The sequence below is a fragment of the Anoplopoma fimbria genome, chromosome 7 (assembly GCF_027596085.1).
Source record: "Anoplopoma fimbria isolate UVic2021 breed Golden Eagle Sablefish chromosome 7, Afim_UVic_2022, whole genome shotgun sequence".
Lineage (NCBI taxonomy): Eukaryota > Metazoa > Chordata > Actinopteri > Perciformes > Anoplopomatidae > Anoplopoma > Anoplopoma fimbria.
Genome location: NC_072455.1, coordinates 5,136,824 through 5,155,050, shown reverse-complemented (window position 1 = coordinate 5,155,050; position 18,227 = coordinate 5,136,824). Strand labels below are relative to the sequence as shown.

At 45.7% G+C, this 18,227-nt stretch overlaps 1 protein-coding gene across 1 annotated transcript; it reads left to right on the top strand.

Annotated features, from left to right (window-relative positions):
• Nucleotides 1-2,576: 2,576 nt before the first annotated feature.
• On the top strand, nt 2,577-17,885 carry znf219 (zinc finger protein 219). Its single transcript, XM_054601883.1, has 6 exons — nt 2,577-2,633; nt 11,779-11,863; nt 12,117-14,265; nt 14,338-14,532; nt 14,709-14,855; nt 16,659-17,885. Exons 1-6 carry the CDS (start codon nt 2,617-2,619, stop codon nt 17,849-17,851), a joined length of 3,786 nt encoding a protein of 1,261 aa, XP_054457858.1. The 5' UTR covers nt 2,577-2,616; the 3' UTR covers nt 17,852-17,885.
• The last annotated feature ends 342 nt before the right edge of the window (nt 17,886-18,227 follow it).

Here is an 18,227-nt window from a genome sequence, read left to right as displayed (position 1 = left end):
GGTCCAGTAAAGGTCTAATAACATTGAATCCGAGGACTACAACTAATGTAAAAGGGGTCACTCAAAGTCTTGAACCCACAGAGAATTTCACCCTGTTTCTTTCACTTTTTAAAAGATGTAATGTTTGTGGATTATCTTGAGTATCCGTGTCATGATATCTGGAGAGAGACGCATTGCTTTTGAGTTTTTAAAACGTATTTTCTGGCACTTTGAGCACCACAACCCGAGTGCCGTGTAGCGCCATTATATTGGAGAGAAAGCAAACATCTCTGCGGGTGATATCTCCAAAACTAGGCTACTGACAATTTACATAGATAACTAGCATTACAGGTAAGAAGAAAAGAAAAATATGTCTCCATTTACTTCCTTATTGTAACTTCACCTGGATATTAGACCTGTGAAATGATGTATGTGAAGAACCTGACACTTGAAGACAGTTTGAATCTGAATTTTAGGCCGATTTTGTGACGTCACATCCGGAAAATGGACGCCAATCATTGTCCGGTATGCAATTCACACCAGATCTATGTGTAAACTTGAAAGATCAAGTGTTCATACACTGAAAATCCAAGTACCTCCCTGTATTAAAACATGTCTGGAGAACAATCTACTGTTTGGTTCAGTCTCACTGCTCTAAGCCATGTTTCCGTGAAGCTGTTTTCAGCAACAACAACTCAGATTAACCGACTATACGCTATCTGAGCAGCACCAAGCTGCAGACAAAGTTAGCGACTAGCATGTTGAAGAAAGTCAAACATCTAACAGGTCAGATTAAGAGCTGAAAGGAGAGTGAATGTTGGGAGTTAAATTGTCAGAAACATTGTTGAAAAAGGAATGAAGCTATTACTTCATGTCTGCTCGGTTTGTGAAAATGGCGACTGTCAACTTAGCCGACAACTTTTTAAGGTGACTTTCTTTTATTTGAGAGATTTAGAGATAGTTCCTCTGCCTTCAGCCGGCTAAAAACATCTCTGGAAATAGCTTTGTTGCTTTTCAGGGAGGTCCATCAAGCCACACCCCATTATTAAGGGGACAAATAGGACGACACCAGGAGATATTATTTTGCATACTATGTTGATTCGGGTACGTGGGCTGGAGGAGGCGTGCACCTGCCTCGGCTTAACCTTTGGCAACCGAAAAAAGAAGTGTGTGTGCAGCCATGTGCAAAAGTGTGTTTTCTCAATCAGAAACAAGGCTATGTATGTGCGGTCATTCTTTTCTATATCTTTTCACTTTTCATGCTTTAAGTCAAACTTCACGTCTTTTACTTTTTTTTTCTAAGGAAGCGATACTTTTAGTGTGTCTTTCCCACTGCTGCTATTTCGTCCCGGGGACCCCCTGGAAGCCTCCGTCGGGTACTCCCGGTGGTCCCCGGGCCTTATGCTGGGAACCCTTCATCCAAATATGTGCACTTTGTATCTTTTCCTGTCCTGGAAGAGGCCATGTGCTTCCGGGGTGGCTCGGCCACAACATCCAAGCTGGCTCCCTGTCATCACTTTTAACACACTTCAATTGGTGTGAAACTTTTTCTTTTTTCTTTCTTTCCTCCTCCTCTTCTCCTCCTTTCCCCCGAAAAATGTCTCTCAAAAGTGTCAGCTACCCCGCCACCCCAGATGCCATATTTAGGATACAAATGTGAAGAGATGACAGCGCTGTAAAATGGTGCCCGTGCCCCGAGATTATAATTAACATTTCCAAAAAACCTACATCACTCTCCCTCCCACCTTCTCCCCTGCTTTCTCCCCTATTCACCCACTCCTGTGCAATAAATGGTGGTGGTGGTGGTGGTGGTGTTGGGGAAAGGGAGGGAGGGAGGGAGGAGGGGGGAATGCAAGAAGAAAGGAGAGAAAAGGGAGAAAGAAAAGAAAAGGGAGATGGAGGAGGAGAAGGAGGAGGAGAGAGTGAAGAGAGAGAGAGAGAGAGAGGAGGGAAGAGAGGGTGACCAAACGGAGGGAGGAGGGAGGGGGAAACGGCGTATGCTTGTATACAACCCTGATTTCCATTTTTTTCCCAACTCGTAATGTATTTAATTCAAGTGAAACGTAATCATGACGTGTCGTGTCATTAATCTCCTCGCCGCCTCTCCCGTAAGTACACTGAGTCTTTACTTTCACCATATAGCCGACATATCTCCATTTATACACTTGGGATTTTTTCTTTTTTTAAATCCACCACTCTTGTTTACATGTAGACTTTTATGCGCGCTGGCGTGGAACAACCGGGGGGATGAAAACATTTCCCAAAAAAAAAAAAAAAAAAAATGTGAATTTATTGCGACTGTTTGTTGCCTCTCTCTCTCTCTGTGTTTCTCTCCCTCTCTCTCTCTCAACACACGGGGTAATGGCCAATATAGTTGTTGTTGTGTTTTATTTGCAGTTTTTGGGTTTTTGGATGCGGGAGGCTACATGCGTGTGTGTGTGTGTGTGTGTGTGTGTGTGTGTGCGTGATTGGCATGAAGCATGTATGGCATGCATGTGAACCGCGCGTCCTCTCCGGAGCACTTTACGCATGTGTGTGTGTGTGTGTGTGTGTGTGTGTGTGTCATGTATGTAAAGCCGGCGTATGTGCGCGCATGGCCGACATGCATGTAGCTACTCCAACATCTCCCCCAGTGACATGACATGGATAAACGGGTAAATAAATGCGTAATTCCCCCGCGAAACACTCGGTGCAACATTTTTTGGGAATAAAGTGAGATTTTCGGCGAGTACCAAACGCGGAATCAAAGGCGACTTTTAAAATGGTTGCGAGAGCACCAACAAAGTCCCCCCGGAGTGCTGGAGGATCCGACCCTATGAAAACAGAGAGGAGAATATCGTGTAACTTTTAAAAGCAAGTTGTGTTTGGAGGAGGAGAGAAGAAGAAAGAAGAAGAGAGAAAAAGAAAAGAGAAAAAGGAGTTGTGAAATTCGGCAGCGTTATGACCTCTTCTTCTTTATCCCGTTTTAACCTCTCTGCGTGTGTGTGTGTGTGTGTGTGTGTGTGTGTGTGGAGAAATAAACGGCGTTTGCACCCCCTTTAAAAAAAAAAAAAAAAAAAAAAAAAAAAAAAAAAAGTAGGTTTTCATTAAAAAAAAAAGAAAGAAAAGAGGCACAAGTTCTCTGTGCGTAACGATAAAGCCGCAGACATATTGTGTCCAGACGCAAAAAGTGCATGTTTTTCCAAGTTGATTTACCCCAACAAAAAAAATTAAAATTAAAAAAAAAAAAAAAAAAAAAAGCCAGTCATTTGTGTGTAGATGCGATTAGGTGGACTAATTCTTTTGTTGGACACATTACAGGCATTGTGTGTGTAAGTGCATTGTTTTGCAGATAAGCGCCGCCACTTTCATTTGGGATGTACGCAAAAAAAAAAATGCATCCGCGATCTGCAGCAGCGCCTTATGGAACCTTAAGGAACCTTAAGGAACCTTATGGTTCTCTTACTACGACGCGTATACTTGTCCTAACATCACCTCCAGCGTCCAGGAGCTCAGAAAGTAGCATAGCAATGTGTGTGTGTGTGTGTGTGTGTGTGTGTGTCAATGTGTGTGTTTTTGCAAAAACGCGTGTTGCCAGGTTGTATTCGGGTTAAAGAGAAGTTACCCGTTTTACAGCCCCGGGTTAGTTAGTCCCCCAAAAAAAGGGTTTTTTTTGTGTTTTTTTTATATTTTTTTTGGTACAAGATGTCGCTTTCTTCTTCTTTTTTCCGGGACTGATGTGTGGTTTTTTTTTTTTTTTTTTTTTTTTTTTTTTTTTGAGAGAGAGAGATTGGCAGAGGACTCGAGATGAAATCCATGATGGCACTTTCTCCCTCTCGTCTCTTCCCCTCCCTTAATCTTTTGTATAGAAAATTTAAGGAACAAAATGGAGCAGAGGAGAGAGAGAGAGAGATAGATAGGCTGACATGCGCCACCCTCCCGACTTCTCCAAACTACATCCTCCACTGTTTAGGATTTATTATCGCATTTTTTTTTTTAGATTTATTTATTTATTTTTTTTTGGGGGTTAAACGGGACTGTTCACCTCGTTTTTGGGGGTTGTTTTATCTGTTTTATTCGCTGTGTGTGTGTGTGTGTGTGTGTTTATTAGTGCATTGTTTGTTGGTGGTTGATGCTTATTTATTTCATTAATGTGCCTCTAATTGAGATGGCCGCGAGAGAGGAGAGAGGGGGAGAGAGCGACTGAAAATGGTTGCACGTTATTGACGCACATCACAGGGCGAGGGAGGAAATTCCTCCCGAGATAAGACGCAGACGTGTCATCTGGGTCTGACCAAAGACACTCCTGTCGCCTTTTTATTTTTTTTTTATATTTATAGATATATATATATATCCAATGGAATATATTTAGTGATCCTAAAACCGCCTTTTCTTTTTTTTTTTTTTTTTTTTTTTTTTTTTTTTCACCCTCTCTAAATGTCACACTTTTTCAGAGCAGTGCACAGTGGAAGTAGGTTGACATTGCTGGCTTGTCCTATAAAACAGGAATGTTGTTTTTAACTCTTTTTGTTTTTACACACACATATTCTTTCATTTCAATAAACCTAAACTACATTATATCTCAAACAAAAATGAGTTGAAAGTAGATGATGTGTGATATAAATAAATAGTGCATTATTGTGTTAAAATTGTGCAGATTTTGACTTTTTTTTTTTGTAATCGCCGACGCCGCTTAAAATCATACCGTCGTCTCTCCGTCTTCGCCGGAAACTAATAAGACGAGCGTCTCTCTCCGTGATATGACAAACTAAACTTGAGGAGAATCACCTCCCCGGTAGAAAAGTATCCCTCCAACGGGGAGCGTCTACTTTTTCCCCCCGACACAAGGTGATGATTTCAGGAACTCTCTGTACTAACGAGCGTGAAACACTGGCCCCCCCCCATGTTAGAAAGACTCTAATGGGTTTTTGCCTCATTCAGACTTCTCTTTTCCTTGTTGTCCTCAAGTAGTATCCTCCTCCTCCTCCTCTCTCCACCTCCGCCTCCACCTCCTCCTCCTCCTCCCCATCTTTGTACGTTACTGTACTGTGCTTGAGGGGGCACATACACCCCATCCAGGTGGCTCTTTGGGGGGCGGGAGGGGGGGAAAGGGATTGTATGTGAGGGGGAGAAAGAGACGGAGTAAAAGGGAGAGGAGTGTAGCACCAATCAAGGCTTCTGATTGATATAATTGGGTCATTAGTGCGCTGCGGGAGAGGCACCTGCTTGCCCTCGGTTAGGGAGAAGCTACTGCATTGTGACATTTTTGAGACTGTCGAGAGTTCTGCCGCCTGCTCGGGATTAGCTGTGTATTTGGAGCAGCATTAGGGGTCTTACTTAAATAGCACGCCGCTTTGTGCCACTTGTGGTGAGTTTCGCGGACCAGTTTCAAAACTCGTTTAACGCCCCGGGGAGATCGGACAGGTGAGGCGGCTCACCAGTCCGCTCAGATCAGATCAGATCAGGGGGATGCGTTTGGGGCTCCAATCGAGTCGGAATTTTCGGCAGGAAAGCGAGCTAAGAGGGGGGTCACAGCATCAGTAGAAAGGGGGTTTGTGTGATTTTCTTTTTTTTTTTTTTTAAAAACGGCAGGTCAAAAGCAAAAGATTGAGCCGCAGTGGTCAGATCATCCATAGAGACGCTGAGCATGGAGGTTAGTTAGAGAGGCGGAGGGTATGAAGGCGCTCCAACAGTGTCTGAAACCTCCTCCACCCACACTTTTTTTTTCTTTCCGAAATTGACAATTCAAGAACGCCACACGTCATTCAGACGTTGGACAGATGTTACTGTAGGAGGTGAGAAAGAAAGGCAGTTTTAAACTTCTCTCGAGCTCTCTTTCTTTTTTCATTCCTTTTACAACTGTTTTTGCCACTTTTCGACCGAGTTCAACACCACTACCAACAGAAAGCGTGCGCCGTTATCCCTGTTTTCAAACCATCATCTGGTCTCGGCCCTCTCTGTGTGTCGCCCTGCCTTTCTGAACTGCTATGAACTCTTTTGCATTTCCGATAGAAACCTAAACAACACAAACTAGTTCTAGTTTCAGTCAACCCCTCAACCTTTAGCCTCAAACCCCCCGCTGACAGAGAAGCGACTTCCCAACTCATGTCCCACAGACGTACTGCCAAGGTGCTCTTGTGCAAGATGCTTCACCACAAGTTGCACCAAGACGTGTTGATCCAAGTATTAGCTCCCTCCCATTTCCCTGTGTACATACAGTAAAAAAAAAAAGTGCAATGGAGTGTGCATAAAGAAAGGTATTACTGAAAAAAAGAGAACAAGTTTCCCCTCGAGGGATGAATAAAAGAATCAACTCGTGTTAACGTTTTTAAATCTGTCTCTGTGGATGATCACATGTCTGATGTATACGTGATACGCAGATTCCACAAGGAGGTCACGGTGTCGGGTCAGCCAACCCCCGGGGCTTGTGGGTAGTCTGCGTATTTTGCTCGAGAGGAAGGGGGGGGGCGATTATATCTGATGATTCTCCGTACGCATATTTGAATTTGGAAGTGAAAATGTGGGCGTTTGTTCCACCTGTGGGATGCACAATCGCCGCCCCCCCCCCCCCCAACCTTTGCTTTTTCTCCCAACCCCTGCAGGTGATCCTCAATGTGCACGGATAAGCCTTTTAACGAGAACACATCCAGTGATTTGCTTATGACATTTGCATGCTCCGAAGCAATTCGCCTCTCTTTTTTTTTTTAAAAGGCCTCAATCCTGTAATCCTGAAAGAGACGAGTCAGTCAACGCCCCCCCAACGCTCATCGGTTTAGACACAGAGCGGTCCCGGAACGACTCTCGGAGCGGGACTCTTGCCCCCGAGTTGCCACCAACGTTTTTGGTTTTTTTAGGACGTTCGGATCCGATCTGGATCTGGCACCGCCGCGTCGCTCCCCGCGGGGGTGAATTCATTCGAGTAAGAGCAGGAGCAACAGCTTGAGAGGAGATGGGGGAGTGTAGGGAGAGGTAGAGGAGGAGGAGAAAAGGGAGGTGGTGGTGTCAGGCAGGAGGAAACGTAAAGAAAGCAGTAGGATGGCATTAAATGAACAGTAAGAGTAAAAAAAGCAGGAGACTTTCACTTCTTCACTTGAAGTTTGCTGGCGGCCTCCTTGGATCTATTAAAAGATGAAACAGCTCAGGATAGATTTAGAGTCCAGAGTTCAATGTTTCCAATCAAAAAGATCAATATATTGCCATTTTGAAGGAAACTTTTTTCCTGTAAAAAGCACCAAGATAGCTGCAGTTTTGTTTAACAGAGCCCTTTGAAGGCAACGTTCTCCGACCCCCCCCCCGAAACATGATACGCGAAAAGTTTCAATCCGCCAGTCGCATCTTTACAGAGTCACAGTGGGAGACTTTCCTCCTTATCACCGCTTAAGATGAGTGGGGAGGGGGGGGGGGGGAGAGCGCCAGCCAGACCCAAAAAAAAAAAAAAAAAAAAAAAAAAAAAAGAAAGTTGGAGCGAAGCAGGGAGTGAAGCAGGGGGGTTCAGGGAGAGGTGAAGTAAAGGAAATGAATACCGTCTGTGGGGAAGTTCGCCACGTGACCGTGAGATAAAAAAAACACATAGTACTGTACCACACAGAGAGAGAGAGAGAGAGAGAGAGAGAGAGAGCGGACTCCCCATCTCTACCTCCCCTCAGTCGCTCATCCTCTCTTTTTTTATATCATTTTTTTTTTTTTTTTTGCGGTTCAGCCTCTCAAAACACCCACTTATCCCCGAAGGGACAACTCACCTCGCCACACACTTCATCACATGACAGTTCAAGTAATACAGCTTGGAATAAATAAAAAAAGGTACCACTTGTGAGGTTTATTTTCCCCCCCCGTGAAGCACACACACACACACACACACACACACACACACACACACACACACACACACACATATATACGCACAAAGACCTGCACAGCCTCCGGATACACCGTTTCACTTTACGCCCTCGGGGCCAAGGCCGGAGACCTTGGAGAGGCCTATTTTTAGGGCCATGGATGAGGACATGTGCACACAAACACACACACACACACACACACACACACACACACACACACACACACACACACACAGTCACAGATAAGACAAAAGTAGACGGTGTGTATCCTTCTCACTCTCCCCTTCCTAAGGGGTCACAAAATAAATTGAGACAATCAACAAGCTTGGAAAGAATAAAACGCATATTTATGAAGCAGAAATTGATGCTTATATCTTTTTTTTTGTTCCGCCTCTCCTCAGATCTTTTTTTTTCTTCTTTTTCTCGTGATATGCTGCAGCCCTCCATCAATTATGAAGAGCATTAACATGAAACAACCTAAGCAGTTGAAAATCACACTCTTAAGAGCCCCACTGACTTAATTATGCAAACTGTGACGAGTGGCTGGAAAGTACGTATCGCTGGGCCGTAAAAAGCAAACAAGCCAACGAGGAACGAGCCTCTAACTTCAGATCATTAATGTAAAGCAGAGCAGATATAGTACTTCCTGCCCACACACACACACACACACACACTGTTAAGAAACACTAAGTGAAAGGTGTTCACACCCTCGCATTCGCAATTATGGTGTGTGGCGTTTCTGGCGTGCACCAACATGCCTTCACAATAAAAGCTAGATATTTACACAATGACATCAAAAAACCCCCCCCAAAAATAAACTTGTCTGAACATATTGTGCTCCTACTCCCTTCTGCAACTATTAATCACTGATGTGATGTATGACTCAGCAGCAAAACCTCCCCCCCCCCCACCTTATCCTCAACGCACACCTTGTGACACAAGTGCAGAGGGATAGTTTATCGGCATTTAAACAATGCAGATTTCTCTCGGATGGGCTTATTGACCCTCGTCATGAAAAACTAATTTCCAGTGAAGGTAATTCTGTACTTTGCATCAGTTATCTCAGTGGCCACAAAGTTACTCTGCAATTACTGTAATGACACCATCATGGCAATGCTTAACACAACAAGGATATGCTTTTAAGCTGTCATTACCGCGGGAATTGCAATGCTGCACGTACACTGTGCACATTTCAGGGTCAGAGAAAAAGCAGTATATCTGTAAAAGAGCAGTTTTAATCCAATTTAATGTTATTATTTTTTTTTTGTATCTCACATCAAGACTGACTGTATGATGTTGGTGGTTCATATTTTCCCATGATGATCTTTTAAGCATAAAAGCCCCGGGAGAAATGCACTTGTTACCACACATAATTCAGAAAACATTCGTGTAACATTTGAAATAAGTCAATTCGGTATTTCAAACGCACAACAGATTTTTTGCTTCGGCTCCTCGTGAATCCCTTTTTAAATGTGACTGTTCTGGTCAAACCCTGCACTATCCGTTTGTGTGCAGTCGCATACAAAAGTGCCCAAATATGCAGATTGGGAATGATTTGCATTCATTGGTAACGTGGACAAATGTGTCTCTCGACCACATCCGGAGGCGGAGTTACCATAGGAGGCTGGTTATTCACGGCTCTTCTTGGTTCATTAACACCTGGGTTTTCATGTGCTTCTGCTCCACCTGATTCCAAATCCTATTTGCGTCCGTCAGTCAGTCACCCCCAACCCCCAACCCCCTTCCCCCCCCCTCTGCATCCATTGCTGCACCTTATCTCCTTCTTTCCATCTATCCAAATTCTCTTTTATTGGCATTGACAGGGCCGGTGGTAGTCGACAGCCACCGTCACGCTGGAACAATGCATTGTGATGGTGATATTCATATGATAATGCCATCAGACGTAGCACTGCTGCAGATACATCCAGAGACTCGTTCTCCTTTTCCGTATCTCTCTCTCTGTCTGTCTGCATGTATATGTGTGTGATGACTCTTCCAGTGATTTTTAATTCTGTTGTTCTCTCTTCATGTTATGCCCCAGCCCTCCACTCCACCACTCTCATTTCTCTCCCCCTTCTCTGTTCCAGCATGTCCGTCTTTTTAACCTATTTTTCTTTCCCCTTTTCCCCTCAACACCACGCTGGCAATCGCGTTAAATCATTTTCATTCACATGGCTTCTGACTGTTTTTTTTTTGTTTTTTTTTTTTTTTTCTATTCTTGTGCTGCCCAGTTTGTAACAGCACTGTGTGTTTCTCTCCGTCTCTCTCTTTCTTTCTTTCCCCTCTCTGTCTGCCTCCTTTCTCATTTTTTTTTTTTTTGCTCTTCGCCATGTTGGCAGGGCCCAATCTACCAGCTGATATCAGCATTCCCTGGCACTCCGCCAACTGGCAACACCGCAGGAGAGAGAGAGAGAGAAAGAGAGAGAGAGGGAGAGAATGAAAGAAAATTAGTGAATAATGGACGGAGGGAGGGAAGCGAGAGAATGAGAGAGAGGGGGGATGGGAGGAGTGTGAATCGGGGAAAGAAAGACAGAGGGGGAAGAAAGACAGGGTGAGAAAGAACAATAATGGTGGATTAGGAAAAGGACTCTGTGTGTCTGTTGTTGTGTGTGTGTGTGTGTGTGTGTGTGTGTGTGTGTGTGTGTGTGTGTGTTTATGTGATTGATATGGTGTGATATCCCTGTGAGTCATAGCTGAGCTGAAATGTCAACTGGCTACATGAGAATCTCTTTGTCATCCAGGCTTAGTGACACACACACACACACACACACACACACACACACATAGAGAAATCCAACTGCTCATATAAACACGTATGTGACCATACCGTGGTGTGAACACAAATATGGGCGACACACCTGCGAAACACAGATGTTCCATTGTTTTGCCACAATGATTGATGACCTTTTGTTTAGTTGTGGGCGCCTCTGCTGCTTCTCAACTCCACCAAATGATGGACGAAAAAAAAAAAAAAAAAAACAGCCGACGTGCATAAATGCAGTCGAACTCGCGCAAAGTGCTGTGCACTGGAAATATTTGGGGTGTGCGCAGCGTGCTCGCCAAAAAATGCTCTTGTTGTTCAATATGCTGTATATCACACTTTACATTTCAGCTGACTCTGTTATCTGGGCTGACGGCTGCAGTACAGTCGACACAATAAGCTTACATTTTGTGCATTACTTAAACAAGTAACCATGACTAAGCAGTGCGTGGGTCAAAGCACCACGCCCAGGCTATAGATTTAACAAATAATGTTGTGTTTAAGTGCATGCGAAGGGGCGCGTGAGTGTGCATGTGTGTATGCAGTCCTGATTTAGGCAAAAAGCTGCTACTGTATGAGTGCACAGGAAGGGTGTGTGGGGAAGTCAAAACATCGCGCGCCCATCCTGTTTGGGACAGTCCATGTCCTGTGGTGGTGCCCTTAAGTCCTAAACACACACAGACACACATAATAAGCAGACACACAGAGAGAGATACACGCCGATGCACATTCACACTCCGGTTAATCATCCCATATGTGCCGACAGTATGCTGGAGTGCATCGTGAACAGGTGCACACCTGTTACACATTGAAGCGCACGCATACACCTACGCAAACTGCAGAGTAACTGAAGATCAAATATAGATTTGCTTTGTGCTTAACGTTTACGTGCGTTGGAAACACACGCAAAATGGGGCTGTAATGAGTATGCGTTAGTTTCTCCGCTTTTTGCATTTATGGTGGAATACATTCAGAGAGTCTCAATTTTTTTTTTTGTATCCTGTTTGACAAAAATCTGCTATTTAAAAAAAAGCATTTACACCCACATTGACACTGATGTGGCTAATTTAGCCAAATAAAGTGTTAAGCTGGATAATATCTTCAGTAATGTACTAAACTGCATTTTTTTAAACTGGCAGCAATTACATTTCAAGATGACATTGCAAATAACTCGTGTTTAAGTTTCTCATTCATCTTTTTTTTTTTGCTTGCTTTTGTCCCCAGAAAATTAAAGGAGAAGGCTGCCACAGAAGTGCGTCCCCCGTCAGCCGAGACACTAAAGAATGGCATAACATCACACACACTTCTGGTAATTCTCTACTGATCTTATACACACACACACCTACAGACATATAAACCTGTTTGGCAAACTCATATCATTTGATTATGTCTATTTCTTGGCCATTTTCCAGATCGCTCCAAGGTCATGTGACAGTTGAAGATGATTATGCACAACATGCACATTTAACCTTTACCTCTAGCTTTATAAAGTTGTACCTCTTAAGTCATCAGTTCCACTCACTATCTGCCTCTCTCCTTCTTTCTGTGTTTTGTACTGACAGAGGATGGATTCTCCGCCGGAGTGTGTGTTGTCTCTTTCTTGTGAGCAGCCCCAGTCTCCCCCAACACTGCCGTCCCTGGACCACAGCCCCCAGGCGTCATCTCCTCACACCCAGCTCTCTCTACCTGACAGCCCCCTGGTTCTGCCCATTAACAGCCCCGAACCTTCCACTCAGAGCCCGGACACCACGCCTTATTTCCCCCTCTCTCCCTTCCCCCTCCTGGAGGACAATAACAACAATCACCACGACGTTGACGAAGAAGATGACGAAGACGGGCTGGACGGAGTTCCCCCGTCCCCAACCCCGGCAGTTGCTCTGTTCCCAGGAGGAGCGGGACCAGAAGCTGGATGCAGCCCTTGTTTGGACTCTTCTCCACCAGCCACGCCATCAGCGCCACTCCTTGGGTTTGGAGCCCTGGAGCTGGCCCTCTCATCTGGGCAGAGTGGAAACTGCAACGACGAGCTAGACCTCCAGCTGTTCCAGAAAGATACTGTTACCAGGGCGATACCTGGAGTGGGAGGGGCTTCACCAGGGCCCGCGCTCAGGTTCCCCTGTCATGTATGCGGAAAGAGATTTCGATTCCAAAGCATTTTGTCTCTTCATGCCCGAGCTCACAGTCTGGACCGAGACCGCCGAGCTTCAGCCCTATACAGGACTGGGCTCCCTTCGACACCCCTAAAGCAGCACCTCAAAATCCAACAGAACCACAAAGACTTAGTCCAGAATCACAGAAGTCACCCAAACCAGCGTATACTGCCAGGGACACTCATCCAGCATCTTACGGAAGAAGAGGATGTTGACGGTGAGGTCAAAGGTCTAGATGACAGCCTACAGATAGACCAGAACCCAAACTTCTTACTGGATGACAGCACACCATTGACCCCTCCACTTACAGAGGATCCTGTATCTGTAACACCTCCCTATTCTTCTACCATCGGAGAGGGTGCGTCGACTCCTATAGCGCCTACGTTTCGCTGTCATGCCTGCAAAGGAAAATTCCGCACGGCTTCGGAGTTGGCTCGGCATGTCCGCATTCTCCACAACCCGTATAAATGCACTCTTTGTCCCTTCTCTGCCAGCCAAGAAGAGAGCCTTGCATCTCACTTGCAGGAGTTCCACCCTTCCCCTGAGGTACCTGTCCTGCCACCGGCTTTCAATTCCAGGCTGGTCATTGCAACCCCTGATACTCCTGTGCCCACCCCGACCCATACCCCAGCCCCAACCCCGAGTACCCCACAGGTGACAGCAGCAGCTACAGCGGCTGCGTCCCCCCCAGTGCCAGCATTTCGCTGTGAAATTTGCGGACAGCGGTTTACCCAATCTTGGTTCCTGAAGGGACACATGCGAAAGCACAAGGACTCCTTGGACCATAAGTGCCAGGTATGCGGCCGTGGCTTCAAAGAGCCTTGGTTCCTCAAAAACCACATGAAAGTACATCTCAACAAGCTTGGGCTGAAGGCCGGGCTGGGAACCCTTGGGGGACCAGGAGGTTCAGAGCAGCAAGGCAAAGGATCTGCTACCAATCAGTCTCTCAACGCCCTCTATTCAAGCCTCCTTCTGGCCCAGCAAAGAGGTGGTAGAGGTGGACAAGGAAGATCAGATAGGGAAACTGGTGGCAGAATGGGGATGGGCTCAAGCAAGTCAGCCATACTGGGCTACCTCGGATTGCCCAGTGATGGCAGTGGGGCGAGCTGCATGGAGAGACTTCAAGCAGTGGCTCAGGTGGCAGAGATGGGAAATGGTGGTGGTGGCGGCTACTCAGGGTTAGGGGACCCAGGAAGAGGAGGTGGAGCAACTAGAGGAGGTGCCACAGGTGAAACTACTGCATCCATTCCAGACGGAGGTGACCAGGCAACTTGGTGGCAGCTGGTGGCTCGCAGCCTGGCAGTAGCTCAGCAGCAGCAGCAGCAGAGGCCCCAACAGCGAGGCCAGCAGCAAAGCCAGCGAGGCCCGGGTCGGAGCTCCGTCATCACAGAGGCCGACCAGGTCAGAGCCTACCTTGGAGGCCTGGATCCAAGGGACGAGTCTGGCGGAGCAGGGGGGCCATGGGAATGCCCAGACTGTGGAAAGCTATTCCGCAGCCTGCAGCAGGTGGTGGTCCATGCTCGCGTTCACACTCAGAGACCCCTGAAAGGAAGCGGAGGTGGAGGTGGAGGCGGAGGCGGAGGCGGAGGCGGAGGCGGAGGCGGTGGCGGCGGCGGCGGTGGCGGCGGCGGCGAAGAGGAAGGGAGTGGTAGCCGTAGACGAGCCGGGCTTGGAAGAGGAGGCAGCGGTGAAGCGAGGCAGGAATCTCAGCTACACAGCGGTGGATCCCAACAAGCAGGAGAAGCGAGACAGGAATCAAAACTGCACAGTGGTGGATCACAACAAGCAGGGGCAGCTACAGGGTTTCACTCTGTCATCTCAAGCTTCAAAGGTACAATCAAACGCATTTTCTTTTCCTTGTCTTTTGGGTTGTTCGTTTGCTCCAATGTAATGGTGTTATCTTCACAAGAGTATTCTATTTTCATTCTTTCTTCGATTGTAAATAGAAGCTCTCGTAGGGCCCCTTCACACATCCGCTGTTATCTTTACATTTTTCTCCACTTGCAGGAGAAAATGGCTTGACAGCAGTCTCCTCCATACCTTCGGTTCCCACCAGGGAGCGAGTGCGTGGTAGAGGGATAAAAGATTGCCCCTACTGTGGTAAAGCCTTCCGCTCTTCACACCATCTCAAAGTGCACCTGAGAGTTCACACAGGTGAGAAACTGCTGTGAGTTTGAACAAACCACATTTACTTTTTTAGCCTTTATAAATCCCTGGAAAGGTTTCATTGAGCATACTCGCTTCAGCAGCGCTACCTTTTTTCTTTTTTAACACATTCACCCCAGAGAGCTGGCCAGCGCTAATCATAGCCCTCTACTGCAGGCAACCGAGCAGCCCCACTGGAGCAACTCCTGGTTAAGTGCCTTGCTCAAGGGGTATATTAACAGTAGTATTTGAGGAAAAATCAAGCCACTCCAGGGATTAAATAAGGTTAAATCTTTGTAAAAAAGCTCACTTCTCTCACTAGCCAGTAACCTCACCCCAAAGAAAGGCAGAAATATATATATATTTTTGAATATGACTCTTTCCATTTGTATTACTTGATTTGAACTCCAAATTGTGCCAAATTATACATATGGTTTGGCACATTTCTTTTTTTAGGTTAACTGTAATGATTTTTGCATAAACATCATATGCTCACAGATTTCTCAATATCTATTTTTTGGCTTTAATCTTTTTGGGGATTCACATTCTCTGATCTTGTCTTTGAAGAAAGTGAATCTGTAATTGTTCTCCTTAAATTCACATCAAATCATTTTTTAATAATTCTGACTGTAGAACAGACACACTGGGCTACCCCACATACTCTAACAGGCTTTTCTAAGACTAAAAACAAAAAAATGAAAAGAACCTCATATTGTATTTCTGGTGACTTTAATGAAAAATTGGGAACTCTCACAGCACTCACTCACGCTCTTAATTAATGATCCATATTCATAAGACTTTATCAGCATGAGTCATTGCCATGTTTTTATTATTTGCTTTCTTCGCTTGATGTATTTGATGAAAATTAAGACCCGTCTTCCAGTTTCTGAGATGCCACCAATCCCCAGCAACTGGGAACTGGAGCACATCCAAGTCTTTCCAGCAAGACGATGCCCAAAATGCATTCAATGAAATCTATTTAATATTGCCATTATGAATAATTGTCTATAGCTGACAGGACCCATCACATCACAGCTGTATTATTCACGATAGCGCAAAGCTCTTTTCATCATGCACTATTGCTTCTCTGTGCCATCAAGTGATTACCACATGGTCAGTAATTTAAGTGAAGGCATCAAATTGTAATAATACTCTTTTGATATGAATGTGCTCTTGAGATTATTGCTCCTAGAGACTTCCGTTACATTTTCTTTGCTCCAGCAATAAAATCTAATTGTTCGTACTTTTGCATGTACATCTGCAATCATCAATAGAGCGTTGTTCTTTGTGCGTTCGTTTTTCTCATATGAATAAGATCATTTATGCTTTTCATATGTAATGCATTTCCTGCTGTTGATATGTCTCCAGCATGATGCCCCCACCTCTTTATCTCTCCCAGCAGTGTCATTTACAATCAGTGATGAAATACTGCCATCTCCCTTTACAATGCATAATTACATCACCCACTGTTTAAAAGGACCATGCCAGGCATTTTGCAAGTTACTGCTGACCATTTTTAATAAATGCTCTAGTGTTACAGATTTTGACAGCCAATGTCTTCTTATCATTCACCAAAAATTATACATTATATAAATTAGCAGGCTCTTTAATAATTATTACATTATTATTACATTTAGTTTTTTTTTTAAAAGAATGGTTTGCAAGATAGTAAGCAAGTACATGTGATTTGTTGTAAATGAGCAAAAACATGCAAAATCCATGGTCTCTTTAAGCTTCACCTAGGTTATCTGCTTTAGTCGATACTCCAATACTGTTTCCCCAATCTTGTTTTGTTCATCTCGTTATCTTTAGGTGAGAGACCTTACAAATGTCCCCACTGCGACTATGCCGGTACGCAGTCGGGCTCGCTGAAGTACCACCTCCAGCGGCACCACAGGGAGCAACGCAACGCCTTGTCAGCCTCCTCCAATTCCTCCTCCAGTGGTCTCACCTCCACTATCAACAGTCTGACCTCTGGAACCTCTGGGCTGGCCAAGCAGCGCCGATCCCAGCCAAACCACTGCCCCGTCAACCGAAGCCCAACCGACAACCCCAACTCTCGACCCACCCAGCAGTCCTGGCTCCTCGGGCTTCCGGACCAGCGGGAGCATCGGAAGGCCTTGGCGGCCTTAAGGGATGTCGACTTGGAGACCCAGTACAGGTATCTGTCTGGAGTGATGGGGGCGCTTTACCAAGGTGGAATGGAAGGAGGCTGGATCAGGGAGTCTCCCCCACCCAAGGCCCCTAAAGTGTCCCGTCGTAAGCCCCTCACTACTAGCCGAATGGTTCAGCAGCCGACTGACAAGGAAGGTCCTGCGCCTTCAACTCAAGCGGTGGGTTTTGAACCCCTGGATCTGTCTCGTCGCCCCTCGCCTGGCCTTGGAAGCATGGAGGAGGATGGAGGCATGAGTTTAGGGGAGCTGGGAGGTGTAGGTGGTGGAGATGGCGGAGGGGATAGTTCAACAGGAGTCAAACTGAGCCAGTGTTTGTTCTGCCCTTTCCGTACGTCCTCATCCGAGCTGATGGCCATGCACCTCCAGGTCAACCACACCAGTAAGTCCAGGCGCAAAAGAGCCCCTCCTACCATCTTGGATGACGATGGAGCCCCAAAGGCAACCAAGCCCCGGACGGATCACTCTGATCTCGACTCTCTGACAATATGGAGACATGTGACCGAGGCGGAGTCCCAGGCACCCCTTGGGGATTGGTCCTCGATGCAGGCCAAGACCTTTAACGGGCGCTCTGAGGATACAGAGGGCCATCTGGACGACATCCTCGACCACCCAGACGTGGCCTCAGTGTCCAAGAATGTCAGAGACGGTCTGGCGCTCAAGGGAAAGATGGAGGGGGATGAGGAGGATCAAGAGGAGGAATTGGAAGAGAATATGGAGAACAGCAGTCTGGAGGATTCAGAGGACCAGGATCTGAGGATGTCCCTCGCTCTATCACCAGCCCTGAGCTCCAACCACATGATAGGAGAGGAAGAAAGAGTCTTTACAGATTAAAATGCTTTTGTTTGGGATGCCACCATTCAAATTGGAGGAGTTGGGTTCAATGTTTTCAACTACGTTCGACATAGAATTGAAGAAGCCGTTAAGAAGATTCTGACAGAAAACATCACATCTGTTATTTTCCCTCTGTCATTATTCGTCTACTTTGGTTCTGACAGTGTGGTCATCCGCAAAATAAACTTCCTGTACGAAAGAGCATGGATGCATCTTTTCAGGATTTTGTAGGCCACTTTTTTTTTTTTTTTTAAGCTTCACTCCAAGATGATTTTTAAGGTGAGCTCCTGTGCGATGAATGAAAGAAACATGTATAAGGTCCAAGGCATCATTCCATACACATTTATTTCACACCAATAATGGACTGTTTATTCCA